General features: G+C 51.5%; 1 protein-coding gene across 5 annotated transcripts; it reads right to left on the bottom strand.

Annotated features, from left to right (window-relative positions):
* Positions 1-928: 928 nt before the first annotated feature.
* Positions 929-22,224, bottom strand: TAOK2 (TAO kinase 2). 5 transcript variants are annotated; one of them, XM_055135932.1, is made up of 19 exons: positions 21,467-22,219; positions 18,178-18,344; positions 17,930-18,001; positions 17,744-17,845; positions 17,093-17,138; positions 16,865-16,961; positions 16,599-16,712; positions 16,416-16,507; positions 13,608-13,701; positions 13,434-13,515; positions 11,662-11,829; positions 11,232-11,510; positions 10,878-11,042; positions 7,821-8,186; positions 7,531-7,734; positions 6,965-7,204; positions 3,628-3,840; positions 2,255-2,437; positions 929-2,164 (listed from the first exon to the last, which is right to left on the bottom strand). In XM_055135932.1, the coding sequence occupies exons 2-19, from the start codon at positions 18,307-18,309 to the stop codon at positions 1,643-1,645; spliced, it is 3,171 nt and encodes a 1,056-aa protein (XP_054991907.1). In that variant the 5' UTR covers positions 18,310-18,344; positions 21,467-22,219; the 3' UTR covers positions 929-1,642. The 5 variants fall into 5 exon arrangements, with proteins under 5 accessions (XP_054991907.1, XP_004615914.1, XP_054991909.1 ...); XM_004615857.2 differs by having other exon boundaries at positions 11,232-11,492; positions 21,467-22,218; XM_055135934.1 differs by lacking the exon at positions 6,965-7,204.
* Between the last annotated feature and the right edge of the window lie 656 nt (positions 22,225-22,880).

The raw sequence follows: 22,880 nt of genomic DNA, 5'->3' as shown, positions 1-22,880 counted from the left end.
CTATTCTAACCCCTTTGGGTCAGGAAGCTGAGTAGTCGTTCTCACCCTGGTCTGGTTCCCTTTCATTTTTACATTCTCCAATCCCTCCTGCTCCCGAGTAGGGCTCTGACCGCCTTCCTGTACAAAGGGGCCCACTGGGCCCCTGTAGGCTGTGATGCCTGGCACAGAAGGTGTAAACAGGTCTTCAGAATCTGAAGCGCAGGCCCAGACTGAGAGCCACCTGGTTTTGGTCCTGGTGGCCTCTGGGACTGTAAGCAGCACCACACTGCCAGGACTGAGGGCTGAATCGCCAGGCCTCAGAGCTATGCAGAGTATTAGCGACAGTGGCTTTCAGAGCACCCCTTACCCACACCCAAATGTGAAATACAAAACCAAACAACTTGGGGAGAGTTGGTGTATATTCCTCTTTTGGAAATAGTGACAGTCTGCAGGCCATCACTTCCACACTTAAAGGGACCTGACAGTGAGGGCTCTGAAGACCTGTGGCTACACATTGTGAAGTTACTTTAGGTCTCAGAATTCTTTTGTTGTTTGGGGGCCACACCCAGCAATGCCCAGCCATGCCTTACTCCTGATTGCACTCAGGGATCACTCTTGCAGTACACTGGAGACTCCATGTAGTGCCAGGGATCAAACCCAGGTCATCTGCATGCAAGGCAAGTGCCCTACTCCAGTCCGGTCAGAATTCTTGCTGTTGAGTTTGCTGACAAGATGTGAGCCTGAGCTGCCAGGGTCATGGGAGAAGCGAACCTTTTGAAAATTATTGCACAACCCATCCACCCCGCCCCAGCATTGCCTGGTGTGGTCCTTACAGCCAGAGCCAAATACCAAAATCACTGCAAGTTTGGGTTACACACTCCAGTAATTAAAAAAAATAGCACCTCCCACTGAGCGGTCACAGTTTAAGACAGAAAGGGTGAGTCCCAGGTCTGTTAGAATAACCAACAGTTTATTAAAAGCTTGCTATGGACTCTGTGCCAGCCCACAGCTGGGAGGGCCTTCCATGACTGCCCCAGACCCAGGAGCAGCCCCTTCCAGGGTCTTTCCCTCTTCCCTTCCCCAGCTCTGATCTCAATTAAAAAAAAAAGAAAAAGATAAAGGACAAGACGGCACAGGACAGCAACAGGAGAATGGAGAGACCCAGGCATCCTGACCCCAAGACCCCATCCTGATCCTCCTTTCTGAAGAAGGCATTTTCCTCCCATTCTCCCCACCCCAGGCCCAGACCTGCTCTGGGACATCCCAGGTCTAGGGGGCCTGGCATGCCCAGTCCATGGCCCCACTGCAGGGGGTAGTATAGTTTCTCTGAATATAATATATCTAGACCCACCCTTCCCCTCCCCCGGGGAACTAGATGAATACCTGACATACACGCACATACACACACACCTCCCTCCTTTCCCGGGGCCATGATGGAAGAGAGCCCTGGCACCATGGTGGGGAGGCAGGGGTCCTGGTCAGTCTGGAGGCACCTACACCCAAGCTAGTGGGCCACTGGCCAGCCCGAGAAGCTTGTGAGATGAAGTTTGGGGGAGCTGGAACTAGAGTCCTGTCCCCTGGCCTTGGGTGGGCCTCAAGCTTTCTGCCCTCCACCCACCCCTGCCCTACCCCTGCCCATTCATCTACGTGTCCACCGTGCACTTCAGGAGTAGAAGTGGGAGGAGCCGTTAAGGATGTGGGAAGCGACACTGGTGCTGCGGCTCAGAGGCCCTGGCACTGCAGCAGCAGGGGGGCCCACGCTCTCACTGCTGCTGCCGCCCGAGGCTGCGCGTCTCAGGGGCTGGGGGCTGTTTCTTAGTAGCAGCAGAGCTCCACCACGCGGTGTCCCACTCTGTGCTGGCGGTCCGAGCCAGTTTGGGGGACCTGGAGGAGCCAACAGAGAAGGCTGGCGCCAGGCTGGAGGAGGCATGCCTGGTGGAGGTGGCCCGTGGCTCCAGTGTGCTCCTGAGCGGGGAACAGGGCGGGAGGGCCAGGCAGGGGCTGGGGGTGGGGCGGGATAACCCTGGGCAGCAGCCTCAGCTGGGATGCCCCCCAGAGCCATACTGGAGAATCCCAGCCTCATGCTCTCAGCATCGAAGGCCTCGATCTCACGGGCCTGGCGCTCAAGCAAACTCCGGATGCGCTCGGAGCGCCCTGTCTGCAGGGCCAGCAGCTCCTCTTCCACCTGGGGCACCCAGAAGAGAGGTTAGAGAGAGTCCCAGGGAAGGGGGGGAGCCTGCCCGCCCCGCCACATCACGAGGCCGAGTTCTCTCACCCGCTGCTCGAGCAGTGCGCGCCTCAGGGCCACCCTCTGTTCCAGCTCCCGCAGCTCCCTCTCGTGCTGACTCTCCGTGCGGATCTTGATCTTACTCTGGTACGCGTTGAGCAGCTCCAGTTCCTGTTGAAGCTGCTGCCGAAGGGCTTGGAACTCGGCCTCCTGGGTCTCATCAAGGCGCAGCTGGAGAACAGGAAGTAGCTTCAGGGTTCTCTCCCACCAGCCCCACAAGCCTCCCCTGTCCCCGGTAGGCCTGGCTTTAATATTTCAAGCAGCAGCCAGTCTCACTATCCAGACGAAAGAGCGACACCCTGTGAACTGCAATTCCACTTCCAGTTTATCCCCCACCTCTACTTGCACCTGCGCTCGAGACAGCCATGGAAGTGTTGCCATAGCAAAATACTGGACAGCACCAAAACGTCCGCCTAATGTTAACAGGGTTGAGTTAAATAAATGATGCTGTATCTATACCCTGGAAACTTCTATGCTGTTAAAACGAATGAATGGTGTGTACTGACAAGAAAAGATGTCCAAGCAACTATCAGGTGGAAAAGGTCAAGGATAGTATGTTATGATTCCATATTTTTCAAGTTCTTATATAGTTTCCAAATATGCATGGGGGAAAAAATCTAAATTATTAATAAGAATTACCTCCACGCTAGGATTGGTAAGAGAATGGCAATGATAAAGGCTATATGTCTATTTCTAGTATCATGTGTAATCATTTTTAGAACAGCAATCTTCAAAACCACCCAGATGTCTGAGTAAAACCAGCCTGGAGATCACATTCCTGCTCACACATCCCTCTTCACACATTAACTCAAGGCCGGAAAAAAATTCAAGTTCCTCTTCTTGGTGGTTCTTGATGAAAGTAAACCGGCCAGTTTTGTCAAGACCTTAAGAAAAGCTGTAAGATGGGGCTGGAGTGATACAGTACAGTGGGTAGGGCCCTTGTTTTGAATGGAGGCTGAACTGGGTACCCTGAGCACCACCAGGAGAAATTCCTGAGTGTAGAGCCAGGAGTAATTCCTGAGCATCACCAGGTGTGGCCCCACCTCTCCTCCCCCACAAAAAAGAAAAAGAAAAGGTGTAAGATAGGCCAGAGTGATACCACAGTGGGGAGGGTGCTTGTCTTTTACACCGCTGACCCAGGTTTGATCCCCAGCACCCCATGCGGGCCCCTGAGCACTTCTGGGTATGGCCCCCAAACCAAAAACAAATAAAAAATGATGCAAGAGATAATAAGACGGTGGGGAGCATGAGTGTTCCTGTACCATATGAACACACAGAGATTCCTCCCTTCTCTCCTCACTCATTAAGCTAGAAACAGAGTCAACCTCTACCATGCTCCCTCCCTTGACCCCAGGTCTCACCGCCTGTGAGCTGAGCATCTCTGAGATGGACTGGTCATACTGTTCGGCTAGGATTGCCAGCTTGCGGGTCTGTTCTTCCTTGAGCCGCTTAAGGAGGCTCTTGTGCTGAGCTTTGGGCGTGGTCTCCAGCAAATGTGCTCGCAGAGCCTTGTACTGCCGAGTCTGGATCTTACACGTCTCCTGGAACTGCTTCTTGATCTGCAGCTCCTTAGACTATGCAGTGGACGGACCAAGGGGAGATGGGGGCGGGAGAGAGGTAGAGGTAGAGGAAGAGGAGGAAGAGGAACAACCAGGGGAGAGGGGGAGAAGAGAGAGAGGAACAGAGGACACAGAAGCAGAGACAGGGAGAGGGAGAGAAACAGAAAACATGTTAGACAGAGGGGGCGGGGGGAGCTGTATACAGACAGACACGGAGAGATGGGATTGTACTGAGAGATCAGGAAGGCTCTCAATGGCAAGAGACGCAAAGAAAACAAGACAGGTTCCAAGAGCATGTTCGGAGAGTTGTATGGAAAACACACGAAAGAGAAGCACAGCCGAGACAGGGAACTGAGAATCTTTTATAGAGTACAAGTGAACAACAGAAGCTCTGACTGTGCAAAGAGGGAGAAAAAAGGGGCCTAGAAATAAGAAGCACATGAGCAGAGACAGAAAGAGACAGATGTGCACGACAGAAGAAAACCAAGTCACACAACACACCCATGGAAGAGAGCAACAAAGCTAAGAAAGACAGAAAAAGTCCCAGGTTTGGCACCTCAGGGAGGGAAAGAGGGAAGGAGGATAAGCACTGAGCTGAGAAACGGATAAGAAGGGGTCGCCCCATCTTGGGCTCTGTATGGGAAGGGGGCGAAGGAGATGGCCAGAAAGGGCCTGACAAATTCAGCGGACTGCAGCTGCCACCCTGACCAGGTTTCCACATTCCAGCCCGGCCCCTAACGCACAGTTCCCTCCAAGTCCACAACCAACCCCGTTTCCATGGCTCCCACACTGTCTAGGCCCCCAAGCTCACCACCCTCTATTCCGGAGGGGTTCCCGGTCACACCCCCCCAACCCTCTAGGGTCATGTCTGGTGTCTGGACAGAAATTCCGCTCCCAGACAAAGTGGAATCACACAGGGTATGGGGTGGGAAAGGCAGGGGGAGAGGACCATAAGACCCAGAACCAAAGAACTCTCTGGAAGGAATCCATAAATGGACAGCCGCGGGCCTAAGAAGTCCTAGGAGAGCTCGACAGGGGCCCAGACCCCTGAACTGGCGGTGGTCATGGGGTAACAAACTATGAAGGCAGAGAGGATGAGGCTGAGGAGTGAAAGGGATTGAGATAACGGAGATGGGGGTGAAGAGGTCATGAACTGGGGGGCCAAGGGTCCAGATTGAGGGCATACCGGGGAGGCTAGGCGGCAGGACAAAGCAGACAGAGGCAGCCTGGGCCAAAGGTACAGTTCCGCTCAGATATTTTATTTGTGTTTGTCTTTTTCTTTTTTTTTTTTTTTTGGTGGGGGGAAAGGGGACAGGTTGGAAGGGAGACAGAAAAACAAAATCAAAGAGAGAAAAAAAAAAAAAACCATGACTCTTCCCACCCACCCACCACCCCTGGCCCCAGGCCTGAGTCGATGAGGGTGAGGATGAGCACAAACACAGTGGGAGAACAGTAATAACTTAGGGTGGGGAGGAATGTCAGGAGAACACGGCGTGTAACTTCTGACTCCATGGTGGAGGCTGCCTGCCTAGAGGTCCAAGGTGAGTGGGAAGCATACCGAGGGAGGAGGGGGAGAAGGCGGAGAGGGCTAGGGCGGGCGGGAGAAACTTCACTGAGTAGTGGGAGATAAAGTGCTCAATGCTCTAGATTTGGGCTGAGGGAGAGCTGGTCACCTCCAGGGAGGCAGGGCCCGGGACTGTCGAGGTCGCGATCTCCGCCCAGTCAGAGTCCCTGGCGGTGGCTGGCGGGAGGCTAAGGGGCTTAGTCGGCGTTGGCTGCGTGGCAGCAGCCGGGGAATTCGGCTGGGCCGTTCACTCCGAAACAGGCCCCAGCTGGCCAGTGTATGAATGGCCCAGGGGGGCAAGCGGGAGGCTAAACGCTGGCTGGCTCGTGCCAGGCGCCAGTTCCAGCCCTTGCACAGGGTCCAAAGCTGTGCCAATAGGGCTAGTGGGTGTTGGGCCGTGCGGTTACTTTGTCGGGGCCCAGGCACAGGAAGACGACTACGGAAGCCATTCTTGTTGGTCTTGGGGTACAGTGCAAATAAGCCCCGATCCCCAACAGCCCCACAACCTTGCAAGGCCCGAAACACCACGGGTGACAGGCGCAGCAAAGCCCGCAACCAGAGTCGTGAGATGCCGCGGCGCATCCGGGGGCCCTGCTGTTGCACCCATTTACCCCCAGCCGCCACAGCTGCCAGAGGTAGAGCCAGGCCTGGCCAGGCTAGCAGCCAGGCTGCCCCGAGGCCCAGAGGCACACCCAAAAGGCCTCGACGCCAACTCAGACCCAGGACAGCTCCCAGTGCAGTGCCCTGGGCCAGGAGTAGGAACAGACTGGGGGGCAGGTGCAGTGCTGTACAAAGAAGCAGGTAGGAAGCCCCCAGGCCGACCAGCCCTACCTCAAGGGCCAGCAGGGCTGCCTGCAGGCCACCTCCACCTTGGGCTGCCAGCAAGGGGAGCAGCAGCAGAAGCAGTAGGGGCAGGAGCCCAGAGGAGGATCCTACTGCAAAGGAGAGGCCGGCCAGGAGGCCATGGGACAGAAGTCCAGGTAACTGGCTGGCAACACCAGGCCTCAAATGTGTTGGAGGGGGTTCCGGGGGGATATCTGGTGAGGGACAGCCATCGCCAGGATCCCTTGGGGTTCTAATTGGAGTCCCCTCCTCTTCTTCCTCCTCCTCAGGGACGGGGGTCAGTGCTGGGCCCTGGACCCAGTCAAATTCAAACACGTCATCCAGGAAGTACCTATCCTCCTTCTCCCATAAGCTCCATTCCCCGGTCACCTCTTGGCCCACAATGTTCCTCTCTTGAGGTGACAACGATGGGACTCTAAGCTCCTCTAAATCCTCCTCTGGAAGACCCCAAACTTCCTCATCAACGAAACTCCTAAGCTTCTGTGAACTGGGACTAGAGGTTTCTGATTCTTCCCCCAATATCCTCTGATCCTCTGGCTCCAAAGTGGCCCCTTCCTTTCCCAGAATCCTTCTCTCTTCAACTGCTTCCTCCTCTCCCAGAATTCTTTGGTCCAGGACTGCCTCCTGGCCAGCTGAGCAGGGCTGCTCTTCTCTAGGGATGCCTGTGATGGGTGGTCCCAGAGCCCCAGGAACGGGGAGCGGGAGACCCGGGGGATGCAGGCCTGCACGTACTTTGAGGCTCTTGGGCTGCTGGCGAACCTGGGCTGCATGCTTCTGTCGCAACTCTTGCTCACGGCGCTTGTTGTACTCCAGCTGATTGCCCAGCTCTGTCTGGTGCTGCAGGCGGGTGAGCTCAGCCCGTGTGCGCTGTACGGCCTGGAGCTGCCGGAGCTCCAGCTCCCGTGTGGCCTCATGCTGCCGCAGCAGCAATGCACACTCCAAGTCCTTCTGTGTCTGTTTCTTGTTCAGGTCCTGAGGCAGAAGGGAGGCAGGACCCAGAGCCCAGTCAGGAAGCCTTGTTGATATCAATGGAGGGAGAGCCCCAGGACTCCTGGACAGAGGGAGCTGAGAGTGGGGAGCTGAGGGGTGTAGATGAGGGAAGTGAGGGGGTCACACTCTTGGCTGGCCTGGAGCAGAAGCCTAGTAACTAAGTGCCAGGGTCTGATGGGGTCAGAAGGAAAAGGGCTGAAGAGAAGCCAAGCCAGAACACAAATGAGGGCAGAGGGAAAAGACAAGTGAGGCAAATGGAAAAGGACGGTGCGGGCGATGCAGAGAGGGCACGGGGACAGGCAGCCTACCTCTCGCAGCAGGTCCTGGTCCAGGCTGTGACGAGCCAGCAGCATCTTGCGCTTGTACTGGCGACACTGAAGCTCAAAGTACTGGCGCTGTCGCCGCAGCAGCCCTGCCTCTTCCTCTGCCTGGCACTGCTGTAGCTGTTCCTTCTGCCGTAAGAGCCACTCAGCCTTCTCCCGTTTGGGGGTGCTGGGATTTTCCTGGAGCTCCTTGGCAGGGGCAACGGGAAGACAAGGGGGTCAAGGGGTATCTAGCCACCACTGGCCCGCCCACTTTACAGCCCCATTCCACCCACCTCCTTCAGCTGCTCCTTTCGAAGTTTGTAGGTTCGCTTCTGTGCCTCTAGAAGGGCAGCCAGCTCCTTCTTCTGCTGCCCAAGAATGTGCTGCTGGAACTTTCGCTCCTCGGCCTGGGCAGCTCGTGCTTCCTTCTCACCAATGGCCTGGTGCCGCCGTGACAGCTTTTCTGCCTCAGCCCCAAAGCCAGCCCGCTGTGCTTCAAGCTCTCGCTGCAGTCGTGCACTGTGCTCCTCCCGCTCACCCCGCAGCCGTGACTCCAAGGCCAGCAGCTGTTTCTGGTGCTGTCGTCGCATCCTCTTATAGCCACTCAGCTGCTCCCGCAGAGCTGAGTCCTGCTCATGCTCCTGGATCTGACGGCTAACCTGGAATGAGAGACGCGGGAGTGAAGCCGAGGTCAGCTCTGATCCCCATTTTACTAATACGGAGTTTAGTACTCTAGGGAGAAGATCATGGGTTTAAATGATCATTTATTACTTTCTTCATCATATTTAAACTCTGAGACTGCTTTCTCCACTGGATTATAGGTCACACTTTCATGTGACTGAATGTCATGAAGTGTCAAGTCTTGTATAAAAGCAGGAACACCGGGGCTGGAGATAGTACAGTGGATAGGGCACTTGCCTTGCACACAACCAACCTGGGTTTCGATCCCCAGAACTTCATATGGTCCTCTGAGCACAACCAGGAGTAATTCCTGAGTGCAGAGCAGGAGTAAGCTTTGAGTATGGCAGGGTAAGGCCCCCAAACAAACAAACAAACAAAAAGTAGAACAATTCAGATTAGTCCAGAGAATAGAGAAATGAGCCAGATGTGGGACCAAAGCCCAGCTTCGTAACCGAGTTTCTAAGACATTGCGAAACCTCTTCCTCAACTTTTAAATGGGGCAATATCTTCCCGATAAGGGTCTGTGGATATTGAGTTTGATACCTACGTAATAATGTCTAGGACACTCTTGGAAGCAATAAGTGTTGGCTTTTTGTCCTTCAACAAACCCTGAGGGTTCATTATAGCTCAAGTACAGAGGAGAGATCTAGGTTCTGAGATGTTGAAATAACAAGAAAACTAGGCCCAAATGCCCTTAATTCAAAGCTTTAATTCAAATCCTGATTAAGAAACTACACCAGTGAATACCAAAGCAGTCCAGGGATGAAATCCCTGAAACACACACATCTCTCCACACAATACCAAATACCAAACATCATAGGAATGAAAGAATTATGCTAGCACTAAGCCAGGAGCAGCCTTTGAACAAAGCCCGGTGTCGCACCTGCCCCCTGCGTACCACCAGTCTGGACCAAAACCAAAACAAAACAAGCTACACTAGTAGAGCAGACAGTCAAATGTAAAGGCCTTAAAAGACTTGGAGGCTGGGACTGGAGAGATAGTACAGAGGGTAAGGAGCTTGCTTGCCTTGCGTGGTTTGATCCCTGGCATCCCAGGAATGTAGGCCCAAGAGTAAGTCCTGAACACCAAGTGTGGCTCCAAACAAACAAACAAACAAAATCCTGCAAGCCTAGGCTGGGGATAGAGCCCAGTGGTAGAGTACTAGCCTTGGATATGTTAAGATCTGGGTTCAATTTCTGGCATGGAGGGTGTGGTGGATGGGAAGAACATGTTAGATCAATCACTGGCTTCCAAGGTTATTGATGGTGAATGCAGCTAAACAGAAATGTAAAGTCTTATTCCTAATATGGGTAAGAAACTACGTCTTGGGGTTGGAGAGACAGTACAGGGAAAAGGTGGTTCCTGTGCACAGAATCATCCCTGCAGAAGGCCCTGTGCACCACTGGGTATGGTCCTAAAACCAAACAAGAGATTATAGCCTACGAAAAATCTGACCACTTTTTCCTGTAAGCAAAGAAAAATACTGCTATGACTTAATTTTCAGAGATGAACAAGGTCTTGTAACAGAATCTGGACCCACCAAAGGTACCTGAGTAAGCAGCCTGAGTCACAAGTACATGGAATTACATGTGAGCTGTCTCTCACATGGAATTATAGTTTCTTCTTTCTAGAGATGTTGAAAGGATTAAATATAGACATGTGTGTAGGCCTGAAAGCCATTCAGTGGTAGGAGGCAGAACACCTGAATATCTTTTCTACCATCCAGGGGCACAGAATCCTTCTATCATGATGGTAATCAAGACCACAAAAGGGATGTGAAACACCTGACTGGACAGGAGCCTGGGAAGGCACCCTAAGAGATGCTGGACAGACCCTGACACAAAAATGGACTAAGGGGGCCTGAGTGATAGCATAGCAGGTAGGGTGTTTGCCTTGCACACGGCCGACACAGGTTCGATCCCCAGTATCTCATATGGTCCCCCGAGCACCGCCAGGAATAATTCCTGAGTGCATGAGCCAGGAGTAACCCCTGTGCAACGCCGGGTCTGACCCAAAAAGCAAAAAGAAGGAAAAAAAAAAAAGGACTAAGTTTGTCAGGAACAGCCACATCAGGTAGTGTGATCACAAAGATTTGTTGTGAGGGGCCAGAGAGATAGCACAGCGGTAGGGCGTTCGCCTTGCACGTGGCCGACCCGGGTTCGATCCCCGGCATCCCATATGGTCCCCCAAGCACCACCAGGAGTAATTCCTGAGTGCAAAGCCAGGAGTAACCCCTGAGCATCGCTGGGTGTGACCCAAAAAGAAAAAAAAAATTGTTGTGAGATGAAAGGACCAAGATGAAGATAAGCTAGGAATAGCCCCCAAATATGTCCCATGTGCCCCTCAAAATCAAACAAAAAGATAAGCTAAGAAGGATTAATAGTACTGTAGGTAGGGTGTTTGCCTTGCACACAGCCGACCTGGGCTCAATCCCTGGCACCCCATACAGCCTCCTGAGCCAGTCAGGCGTGATCCCTGAGTGCAGAGCCAGGAGTAACCTCTGAGCACCACCAGTATGGCACCCAAAGAGAAACAAAACAACAAAACAAACAAAAAGATAAACCAAGGGAGAGGAAGAGAAAGTCATGGTGGAATTTGGACTTGTATGTGTGCAGGTATAAAATCACTTTTGGGGGGCATGCAGGCCTAAGAAAGATGATTACACTTACCAGAGAAGCAGTACGAATTGTGGCAAAATGATCCCGGTTTCTGCAATAGGCCCGGCGGCGGGCAGAAGAGGAGGTGGTAGATGTGGGAGCTGGGGCCGCCGTCGGCTGGAGAGGGCTCGGGGTCATCTCCGGTTGGTAGGGGTCATCATACAGGTTGTCAGAGCCCTAGAGGAAGGAAGACCAAAGGAATGCCCAAGACTCAGATTTTTAGGCCCAAAAGAATTCCTTGGAGGCTCGGTCAGACTTTGAGGAGCAGTAGTATTTCACAGGGAGAACAAGGAATCCAGATGATTCCTAAGCAGGGGAGCTGGGGCTCAGCACTGCCAGTCAGGGCTACCTGGGTAAGGTGCGTACCGGCAGCCGGTGGATGATGGAGCTATGGGAGGTAACTGTGTGTTCCCCCTCCTGCATCATGGCCATCTCTCGGGCTTCTGGACCTTCCTCTTCTTCTTCTTCCTCCTCTTCTTCCTCCTCTTCCTCCTCATTGTCCGAGGCATCTGCTAGGCTGTTGACTGAGCTACTCTGGCTGGAAGCGCTGATGGACATGCTGGGCACAGAGTGGCTACTCTCTAGACTGGTCAGCGTCCCAGCCCGGTGCATGTAGGGCTCTGTCTCCTGTGGACAGGGTGCAGGCTGTTGGTGGGGAAGGGCAGGACATGGGACGTGTACAGGGAGGTAGCAAAAGGAGACAGAGGGTGTGAGGAGCAGGGATAGGGGTGAAGCAGCTGTTAAGAGGCAAACACAACAAGAAAGTAAAGAAAGGTGGCAGAGTAAGCTGGGTCACCTCCTCCTCCTCTGGGGCCTCTGCGCCAGGGCCATTTGGTGCCTCTTGGAACAGGATCTTTTTCATCTTGCGGTACTGCAGGTTGTCCAGCTCCCGCACCGCATCCTTGGTCCTCTGGATCAGGTCCATGATGACTGTGGGTGGCCGCTCCCGAAGCACAAAGCGGTGCTAGAGGAAGAGGACACTGAGACCTACTGCCAAGTACCTTCTGTTTCCTAAAAACCCTGGCCCGTCCCCAGGCCTGGCCTATCAAAATGGACCCATACTGGCCTTACCTATTTTTGTTTTTTGGGCCACACCTGCTGTGCTCAGGTCTTACTCCTGGCAGGCTTAGGGGACCATACATGGTGCCAGGGATAGAACCCAGATCAGCCACATGCAAGGCAAGTACCCTACCCACTATATTTTTATTTATTTATTTATTTATTTATTTTTTCTGGTACACCTGATGGTGTGGATCATAGGTTGTGCTTGCTGGGGAACAAACAGAAATTGTCTGCATAAAAGGTAAGTGCCTTAACCACTGCACTATCTCTCTGGCCCCTTGGTCTTTTTTTTTTTTTTTTTTGCTTTTTGGGTCACACCTGGCGATGCACAGGGGTTACTCCTGGCTCTGCACTCAGGAATTACCCCTGTCGGTGCTCAGGGGACCATATGGGATGTTGGGAATCGAACCCGGGTCGGCCGCGTGCAATGCAAATGCCCTACCCGTTGTGCTATTGCTCCAGCCCCTGGCCCCTTGGTCTTGATCTAACTCTTCCCAAAATAATTTTTACCACCCAATCATGCTTTCCCAGACATTCTCTTGTTTCTTCAGGCATAATTGACAGGCAAGAATCAGAAGATCTGGATTCTAGATCAGGTACTCTATCAAAATGCAGTGAGGCTGTCACGTTCTGGGGAAAGGTCAACTCAGAGAAGCGATCACCAACTACATTGTAGTCGAAGGCCATGTGGGGGAAGGGAGTTGCGGGCTGAATGAGGGCTAGAGACTGAGCACAGCGGCCACTCAACACCTTTATTGCAAACCACAACAGCTAATTAGAGAGAGAAAACAGAAGGGAATGCCTTGCCACAGTGGCAGGGTGGGGTGGGGGGGAGATGGGATTGGGGAGGGTGGGAGGGACACTGGGTTTACGGGTGGTGGAGAATGGGCACTGGTGAAGGGATGGGTTCCCAAACTTTGTATGAGGGAAGTATAAGCACAAAAGTGTATAAATCTGTAACTGTACCCTCACGGTGATTCTCTAATTAAAAATAAATAAATTTAAAAAAAAAAAAAAGGAAAAAAAAATGCAGTGAGGCTGGGCATGTCATGAGGTCTCTGTTCCTTAGTTATCCCATTATTAGGAAACAAACAGGTCACACTAGTCTAAGTTGATCAGTGAAGACAACAGGAATCCTTCTATTTTTGATAACAATAATTACATAAAGAACACCTAAGAGAAAGCATATATTTACCTATGATAAGGTTACACAGACTTTCAGCTTGAATTACACTAGTGTGGTAACCTTTATCATTGCATGATGACCAGAAGTTCTGCCTAGTAATTACATACATATAGGTCTAAATAATAAAGGATGGGAAAACAAATCATTATATGAATGCAGTTTGGTAGACATAATCTTACAAAACAGAGTCCACAGAGAATAGGGCATGAAAGGAGGACTTCATAGAATAAATTTCAATGGAGAAAGAACTGAGAATTGTTCATTTCATGGAGGGATTTCTTATGGCTTTAATAAGAAAATGCTGGGTAGTGAGTCCTCACCTTCAGAAGAACCTCTGAGGTTGGTCTGTCTTGAGGGATTTTCTGAAGACAGGAGTCAACAAAATTCCGGAAATATTCAGACCTAGAAGTCACCAGAGAGTCAGGCAGGGGTTGGGAGGGGATTAGTCAGGGAATCTTACTCTAACGCCGACCCACTGGGCCCACATTCCTCACCAGTGTCCTGACTGAAGCACAGGGGATTCATTCTGTGCAATGTGGTATAAGGCACTCATCGCATTCATGTTAAACAGCGGAGGTTTCCGTTCAGCTATAGAGAAAGGTCAAGGGAAAGAAAGAAGTTGAGAGGTGACTGGGCAGAAGAAACTAGAATGAAAATCAAAATACTTGGGTTCACACTCCAGCTCCATGACTTTCTATCTAAATGAGACTGAGCAATTGCTAAATCTCAATAAATTTCCATTATAAAATGTAAGATCTATCCTTTTCCTTGATGACTGGAAAAAGATCAAAGTAAATAAGGTAAGCATAAGCACCAAAGGGGAAGCCCAAGAGATAGTAGAGGGTAAGGTGCTTGCCTTGTATGAGGCCGACCTAGGTTCAATCCCTGGCATCCCATATGGACCCCTGAGCACTTCCAGGAGTGATTCCTGAGTACAGAGCCAGGAGTAATCCTAAGCATCACCAGGTGTGATCCAAAACCAAAACCAAACCAAACCAAACCAAAAGCACCAAAGGAGTCAGAGAGATAGTACAGGAGGTAAGGGGCTTGGCTTGCAAACAGGCGACCGTTTGAATTGCTGACCCCACAGATACCTTACCCACAACCTCAGCACCACCAGTGTTCACTCCTGAGCACAGAGCCAGGAACAGGCCCTGAGCACTGCCAGATGTAGCCTAACACACCCTCTCCCCATAAATGAGGCAGAAGGAAATATATTTAGTTACTTATGAGTTGTCAATAAGAGCAAAATACTTGTTGTGTTACAGAGATAAACCCTGTCCTCAAGGAACTTCCAGTTCAACAGAGAAGATTAAACAGTGCTGAACAAGTCTAGTGCAAAGTGTTAACTGGCACGAGGGGAGAAAGGCTAATGGCTGGGAAGCTGAGTGTTCAATGGGCCTGTAAGTTGGAACCTTTGCGAAGAATTTAGGGTAGGAAGATCTTTGGAAAAAAAAAAAAAAGGACAGCAAAGTGGTATCTTAGCTGTAAACCAGGAGCCCTCTTAATGCTGAAATGATTTTGTTTTGCTTTTTCATGGTGGGTGAGAGGAACCCAAATGTTTTATGTTTGGTTTTGGCCTGTAAAAACCCAATAATGGGAGCCAGAGAGATAGTATGGTGGGTAGGGCCCTTGCTCTGCATATAACTGACCTGAGTTTGATTTTTGGTACCCCATAGGATCCCGAGCCTAGCCAGGAGTGACCCCTGAATTCACAGCTAGGAGTAAGCCCTGACCATAGCTGGGTATGGCCCTACACCCCTCACCTCCCAAAGTGGGAAAAAAAAAGGTTCAACAATAACAAATCTAAATTATTTCGAGAACTCTTAAAATATCAGATCAGGTAAAAGAGTCTTTACTCTGGTATAATATTGAATTTCTTGCAGGAATAGTAATCTCCAGTCTGTCAATTTCCAGAATCGCCAATTATAATCATGACTTTTCTTTTCTTTCTTTCTTTTTTGCTTTTTGGGTCACACCCAGCGATGCTCAGGGGTTACTCCTGGCTTTGCACTCAGGAATTACTCCTGGCGGTGCTTGGGGGGACGATATGGGATGCCGGGGATCGAACCCGGGTCGGCCACGTGCAAGGCAAACGCCCTACCCGCTGTGCTATTGCTCCGGCCCCCCTATAATCATGACTTTTCAACAGTAGGAAAGTATTTCTCTGTCTCTACTAAAAAATAGAAATAAAACATATTTCTTTCACACCTGGCTTGATTCATATATTCCATTCACATATATGGCGTTGGTCTCAAATGGCAAATGTAGATGTGTAGAGAAGGAGGGAAAGGAGGTGCCCAAATCTCTAACCTTGGGTGGAGGTCGTAATATCAAAGAAGGAAAGTGGGAAAAATGGTGGCCCACTTTTTTACACATACAGCTAAGGAGAGAAAAGTCAGCCTCAGGAAGCAGAAACGATGGGGAAGAGATGACATGCAAGGAGAAAGGAGATCATAGCACTGTGTACTGGAAGATGGCTCAAAGGGTAGGAGCACAAGCTTTGCATATGGGAGTCCCCATATGGCACTGCATGGTGCCCCAGCATCACTCATTCAAGCATTCACACCCCAGCCCCTGATAACAGAAAGCACCGCGCTTAGACAGGAGGGGGCGGCGGTCAGAGAGAGTTCAATGGGCTGAGCACATTCTTTACATGCAGGAGGCCTAGGTCCAAAACCTGGTACTGCACAGTCCCTTGAGTACCACTTGCAATGATCCCCAAGCACCCCTGAGCACTTTTGGATGTGGATCAAAAAAAAAAAAAAGCCCCAACAAAAAACAAAAAAACAAAAGAAACTGGAAGAAGAGAACAGTAGTAGAAGAGGTCATGGTGAGAGGTTGTTAATGGCATCTGTATCTTGGGCAACAACTATATGCTTGGTACTGTTGGGAGGATTTACATACATCACCTCATTGAACAGTTGTTCCAATAACATAAGCTGACAGAAATGAGAACCTTGACATGGCTTTATAGCCTTATGAACTCTCTTTGAGCCTTACGCTCTGGCCTTATCATTCACATACCCCAGAGTCTATCATCATAGTGCATGAAAATACAGTGGTCATCAAAAGATCTGGAATTCAGAGCTGGAGAGACAGTATAGTGAGCAGGGAAGGAAAAGATGACTGCTACAAAATCTTTAGGTTTCAAAACTGGCAGGATTTAGTAACAGCCTGTATTAGGGAACATGGGCAGAGTCAAAATGAACAAGAGCTTAGAGGCCTTAAGAGGAAGGGATGGCACAGTGACAGTGACAGGAAGAGAAAAGAGCACAAGGGAGCTGAAAGGATGTTCTTACCCAGCTCGATGCAGGTTATCCCCAAGGACCAGACATCCACTTTGCCATCGTACTGTCCCTCATCCATAGCCAGGATCACCTCTGGAGCCATCCTGGAAGAATTATCAGTTATCCGTTGAGACTAGTCACCTGCCCAGACCCTGTCAACCGCCTCCCCAGATCATGGGTCCTTTCTCCACTCACCAGTATGGGGTGCCCACAAAGGAGTTAGCAGGTGCCATGATGGATGCAGAACCAAAGTCACCCAGCTTCACTAAGCCTGGCTCTGAGAGAAGGATGTTTCCAGCTTTCACATCCCTGACAGAGGCAAAAGTTCAGGGATCAGACCTTTGTCACAGGAAGGCCTGGTAGGGGCTTTAGCATCAAGTTTCCAAGAAGACTATAGCCCAGCTGAATTAGAAGTAGTACAGAGAGCACCCGCTCCCAGTCATCATTAGTACTGTCTGTACCTATGGATCATGTTGTGGGAGTGCAGATAAGCCAGGCCCTGAAGGGCCCCATGGGTCACAGCTGCAATCTCCACCTCCTGAAGGGGCTTCTTGTGCACTGGGGAAAGTAAGGGAAAAACATCAAACGGAGGGAGCCCAAGGGTGGGACTGGAATATGATCCTCCTGATACTTCCCTTATAGTTTTTCTGCTTTTTCCCCCCTCTACCATTTGTTCACCAGTCACTTACCTTCTAGAAGATCAGAAGCTGAGCCCAGGCAATACTCCATCACCAGCTAAGGATGAATGAAGGGCCAGAGATCAGCAGATCTGGTCACCCTGGCCCATCTCCCTCGGGTAGAGCTCCAAAACAAACTGCTTTCTTGCCTACCCTTGATTCAGGCAAAGCCCCCAGGGACGGGGGAGGAAGGGGGAAGATTACTGTCATCATGATGACAATTGGGAAAATGAGGGGGCGGTAGGATAGTCCCCAGAGTTAGGGACCCCTCAAGAAAAAGTCCAAGACATAATCACCACTCCCATTAGAATCCTTTCAGTGGTCCTCCCAGCCTTACTAGAGAGATCCCTGAGAGCAGAGCCAGGAGTAAACCCTGAGGACTGGGCTTGGCCCAAGTATCAAAACCAAAGAAAAGAGAATTCCTTCAAAGCCCCATTCAAGACCCATCCTTCAGTCCCAGTGTCCCCTTTCAAACACTAACTACTGTCTCTGTCACCCTTCAAATAGGCCTTTCCTTCTGGGAACAAATTTATAAGTTTGTCTCAGGATTAAAGAGGCTAGGAGAAATTCCCTCTTAAAAAACCCTCACAATGACACCCTGAACAGGGCCCTCCTTAGACCAATGACACAGGAAGATAGCGCATAACCAGGGGCCCAGCTCACCCAAGCCGTGTGTTCCCTCAGGTAACAGCCCCGGTACTGAATGGTATTGGGATGCCGTAGTTTCTGTAGGAACCGCACCTCTTTGATGATGTCCTGCCATTTCTGGGAGGAAGTCAGGGGAGAAGACATTTACTTAGGAGACGGGGCCAGCCTGTTCTCCACTTGGTCTTAGTAAGCCTGACCCACCTCATTTGACTGTTTTCCACTGTAGGACATCTTCTTGATGGCCACAACTTCACTATTCCGGACATCCCGGGCCTAAAGGAACAGATCAAAAGGGAGAGAGTCCCCAGTGAGAACTGGGCCACAGGAAGACTGGCCCAGTAAGAGAGGGCAGGAAAAGCCCGGGATGGGGGGAGGGTGGTGGAGGGGTCGTTTGGAAGCTCTCAGGGGGGAGAATACATCCCTTTCCACCCTCCCAAACCCCAACTCACAAAGTATACAGCTCCGAAGCTGCCATGGCCAATTTCCCGGAGGTCAGAGAAGAGCTTCTCAGGGTCATCCTTGAAGAAGAGCTCTGCCACATCTGGATCCTTCAGGCTCCCAGCCCGGCCCCCAGCTGGCATGGTGGCCCCTGGGGGCCCTGAGAAAGGGGCCTGGCCTGGAGAATAAATGGGGTCCTTAGAGAAAGGATGGCATGCGCAGCAGGAAGGGGCCCCTCAAGTGTCTGCCCTCCCTAGCTCCCTGATGAGGGGGAGGCACTGCTGAGGAAGAGTAGGGGGAGATTTGAAACAACATCAAAGCTCCAAGAAAATGAAGTTGCCCTGGCAACTAGAGCACGGGGGCCGGGTCCCTGGAGTCCCTAAAAGTGCTGGAATGGTTGGGAGCGAAACATCCTCACTAACCCCCTCAAGCCCTCCACAAATTCCATTCCCTTACAATCCCTACTTCCCCCTCTTAAGAATAAAAGATTGGCCTTCCAGTCAGAACATAATTCCCAAGTGCCCTGTCCCTCAAGTCTCATATTCCAAATATTTCCCAGCACCTTCCTGTTCCCCTCAGCGTGGAGGCCCCCTCCTCCCTCAACCTCTCACACCCTGGAAGAGAGCAGGAAACAGCTAGGCCGGAGGCAGTGGAAATCCGGCCATTGTTAGAAGTGGGTACTAGCCAGGAGACTCTCAAAAAGGGCTAGGGACTGGTGGCAGCGAGAGCTAGAATACGGAGGGCAAGGATATAAATGGTGCCTAGCTCTGGGGGGTCTTGCTTGATCTGGACTCTCTAACTCACCTGGTCCAATGGTAGGCACACAAATACAGGCACAATCCATTTGGGGTGTACAAACAATAGTCATGGAACATGCACCTACCTACCATGTATTAGATTCCATTCAATCTGCCCAACCTTATGATGCATTACTACTTATTACTCTTATATTGTGAGACTTGCTGTTACAAGTCTCACAATGGAGACGTTACTGGTGCCCACTCGAGAAAATTGATGAACAACGGGATGACAGTGCTACCGTGCTACTCTTATATTACAGATGAGGAAAGAACACCAGAAAGGTTGCGACTTGCGGATCCTCTACCAGTCTGCTTTCAAAACAATCCTATGCATCCAGCAAGGCAGGGTCAAGATTACCATTTCACAGATGAGGTCACAGAGGCGTATAAAAGGACTTTTCCTAGTTTAGAGAATAGGACCATCTCTCTATGCCTCTCTAGTCAGGCTTGGCAGACTCTTTATATGCCAGGCTCAGCCTTCGCAAGAAGGCTCCCATCACTCCAGCCCTTAGGGAGATCTCCTAGAGAACTCAAATACCCACCGGAGGGTCCTGTAGAACATCAGGGGCTCAGTCCCTGAGGGAGTTCCTGGCAAGGTTCCTGGCTAAACACTTGCTGGAATTGAGGCACAAAGAATCCTTGAGCAGAGCTGGACTCCCTGAGCAACACCTTTAAGGCACCTAACAATTTAGCATGTAATTATATTCTGTTGTGCATTGTTTCCTGTTGTGTTGTTAATTTTGTCTCTTCAGTCCAACTGGATGCTGGAGGGCAAAGATTAAGCCTGACTCTATGGTGGGCCCCCAAAGTGCAGAGGACTCAGAATAGCCTGGGTGATTGATTGTTCTCACAGGCAGTTCAAAGGAGGTCCCTTTCTTCACTTCTCTTGCCAGCAATTCTGCCAAGGACCCCTCACCCCTACACAAAGGCAGGTGTTTGCAACTTGCCAAAGAATCTTTTATTTTTCTTTCTTTAATTGAATCACAGTGAGATACACAGTTACAAAATTGTTCATGATTGGGTTTCAGTCATAAAATGTTCCAACACCCTTCACCAGTGTACATTTCCCACCACCAATGTCCCCAGTTTCCCTCTCCCAACCCCCTATACCGGCCTCTATGGCAGGCACTTATCTTCTTCTTGACCTTTTTGCCACCATCAGCCAAGAATGCCCATCCAAGACCCTGGCAACACACAGTGACTTTCCTTTAAACACCAACGATTAAATGAGCTATTACTAAGGCCTGTGCTAAATAACAGCCACCTTCTAAAATGGACAGTGTTAGACATTGTGCAGATGAGGAAACCCAAGACTATCTGTCCCTATGCTACACTACTAGTGTATTTCACCTGGATTATAGCAGGAGCCAGTGTGAGACTCTGTGTGTGTGTGGTATTTTTAATGAGATCTCACACTTAGGAACTCTGTGCAGAAACTCAGCATATGGATTCTTCCTTCTATGCCTCTTGGGCCAACACAATAAAGCTTTAATATGAATACCCTGGGGAGAATTCTACCTTAGTAGTTTGATTTTAACTACTAAAAGATACCGCTATGGCAATCATGTGTCAGAAGTGAGATCTCTCAGACACCCAAGTCAAAGGCTTGGATCCCAGTAAGGACTAAGGTCCCAACAGAGGAAAATCCAGGAGGCACAAGGCAAGAGCCAGAACTTCCCATCAGCTTAATACTTAAAAGCTTCTGGGCACTGCCCTGCTGAAAAAAGAAATTTTCACCGCCATTCTTAAACCTCATTCAGACTCATCCTCCTTTGGATTTCTGGTCAAGCCTAGGCATAAAAAGATGGTAAGAGACAGGTATGGAGCAAGGGTAAGATTTAACTATCGTCTTGGGTCTAAATTCCGGTTCTGCCATTCTGTGACCTTGGGCAACCTCTCTGGGCCTCAGTCTCCTCAACTGTAAAATGGGAGGACAGCAATAAAATAGCCCCCATGCATAAAGCACTTTGTAATAATGATAGATCCTTTGACAAATATAGGAGACCACTTATTCTATCACAGCCTGAGGTGGGAAGGCAACTGTAGCTGGGGTGGAAACAGGTCAGGCAGCCCCAAATGCACACATACACTTCCTCGAAAGGACAAGAAATCCAATCACACCGTGCCTCAGATACAGAAAATACACCCACCGAGGGAGGTAACACTCCAGAGCAATTAGCAAACAAGAATTCTAATCATGATAAAGAGGGAGCCGTGGGGGAACAAGTGAACGAGAGGAGCAGAGTGTGCAAAGCCATCTGAACAGCTCAAGCACCCCAAGGTACGACCCCCCCCCAGTGACAGCGGGGACCCTGCCAGCAAGCAGACATCATGAAGGGAAGCATGGAAGAGGCTGGTAGAGAGGCACAGAGGCCGTCCGCCGGCCCTGCTGGGCTTCCCCATTCTGAGGAAAGGACCTACCCAGGCCCGGCTACTCGGACTCCACCTCTCTTCTCCATTCTAGACACAGGGACCCGCGCCCCTGCACCCCATGTCTCACCTGGTAGGGGTCACTATGGTGCCCCAGCGCTTCCGCCTCCTTCTGGGGTCTTCCAGCGGCTCTGCCAAGCAGGGAGAGGGGCAAGGAGACCTTTCCCCTTGCCACCTCTTCCTCGGCTTTCGCCCTTCCGGAGGGGCGGGCCCGGGAAGCCTCCCCGGGAGGGGAGGGGGTGACAACCCGATCTGACCTCGCGGTCCAGTCCTCCTCCTCTTCGAGGGCGACAGTTCCTGAATCCCGATTTCTGACTGTGGGGTCTGAGCCCCAGATATTGTAACGGGGCGGGGGGGGGAGGCTGGATCGGATAATCTGGACGCGTGGGGGATGAACCCCGGATACGGGCGCACTCCGGGACCCGAACCTCGGATATGTAAAATCCTATGAAACGGAGCCTCGGATTTAGAGGCTGGGACCCAAGTGGCGGCTATCTGGAATCGGAGGGGCTAATGCCCGTATATCGGAGACGCGAGTGGCCGAGCCCGGAAATCTGGGACCGAAGGGCCTGAGCCCCAGGTCTCCGGCCACCGACAGGGGGCCCACCCCGAGGACGTCCGGCCGCACGGCCCCTCACGCTGGGATCCGAGGGTGACAGTCCGCGCGCCCGCCCCGGCCTCCTCCCTTTCCCTTCCTCCCTCCTAAGGATGGCTGAAAGACTGTAGCTAAGGGTGGTCCCCGCGCCCTCCCTCTCTCCTCAGTCTCAGCCTCTCTCCGCACCGGTCTCGTCCCGGCCTCCCTCTCCCTCTTCCTCCCAATTCCAAGATGGAGACCGGGCGGGAGCGCGCAGGCGCGGTGGGGACGCCGGGCTAAAGGGGGCGTGGCCCCGGGAAGCAGCCCCGCCCCTCCCTCCTCACTGCCGCGGTCCGGGAGGTGGGCAACGGCCGAGCCACAGTGCGCGCGCGCCCCGCCACGCGGCCCGGGGGGCGAGGAGGCGGGGAGCCAGGCTCGTGAGAGGGGCGGAGTCCGGAGCGCGGCCGGACAACTGGCGGTGGGAAGGGCTGCGGCGCATGCGCCCGCCCCGCCTTAGCGCTAAACCCGAGCTTGTTGCTAGGGGAAGCTTCGAGGGGGTGCGGGTGAAAGCAGCCTTGCTCTGCGCCTGCGTGCAGCTGCAACCTTTGGGTTGAGAGGGGGTAAAGTGAAGACTGTTGCTGGGCACGGAAAGGGCGGGAAAATGGACGGCTCTGGGTTAGTGGCCTTCCAAGCTGGAAGTGGATTCCCAAGTCCAGGAACTCTTGGCTGGGAAAAATGAAATCGTTCAATTCCTTCAGGAAACTGAGGCCCTGCAGAGTTGCGTGATTGGCCAAGGTCACACTTGGATTATGGCAAAACATTCTAATGACCATAGCCATCTGACTCTCCGAACTAGTTGGAATTATGAATTTTATTTTCTGGAAGAAAATAAGCCATAAAGTGACATACC

The sequence above is a fragment of the Sorex araneus genome, chromosome 4 (genome assembly GCF_027595985.1).
Source record: "Sorex araneus isolate mSorAra2 chromosome 4, mSorAra2.pri, whole genome shotgun sequence".
NCBI lineage: Eukaryota > Metazoa > Chordata > Mammalia > Eulipotyphla > Soricidae > Sorex > Sorex araneus.
The sequence above is the reverse complement of the archived record's forward strand: the minus strand, read 5'-3'. Positions and strand labels throughout refer to the sequence as shown.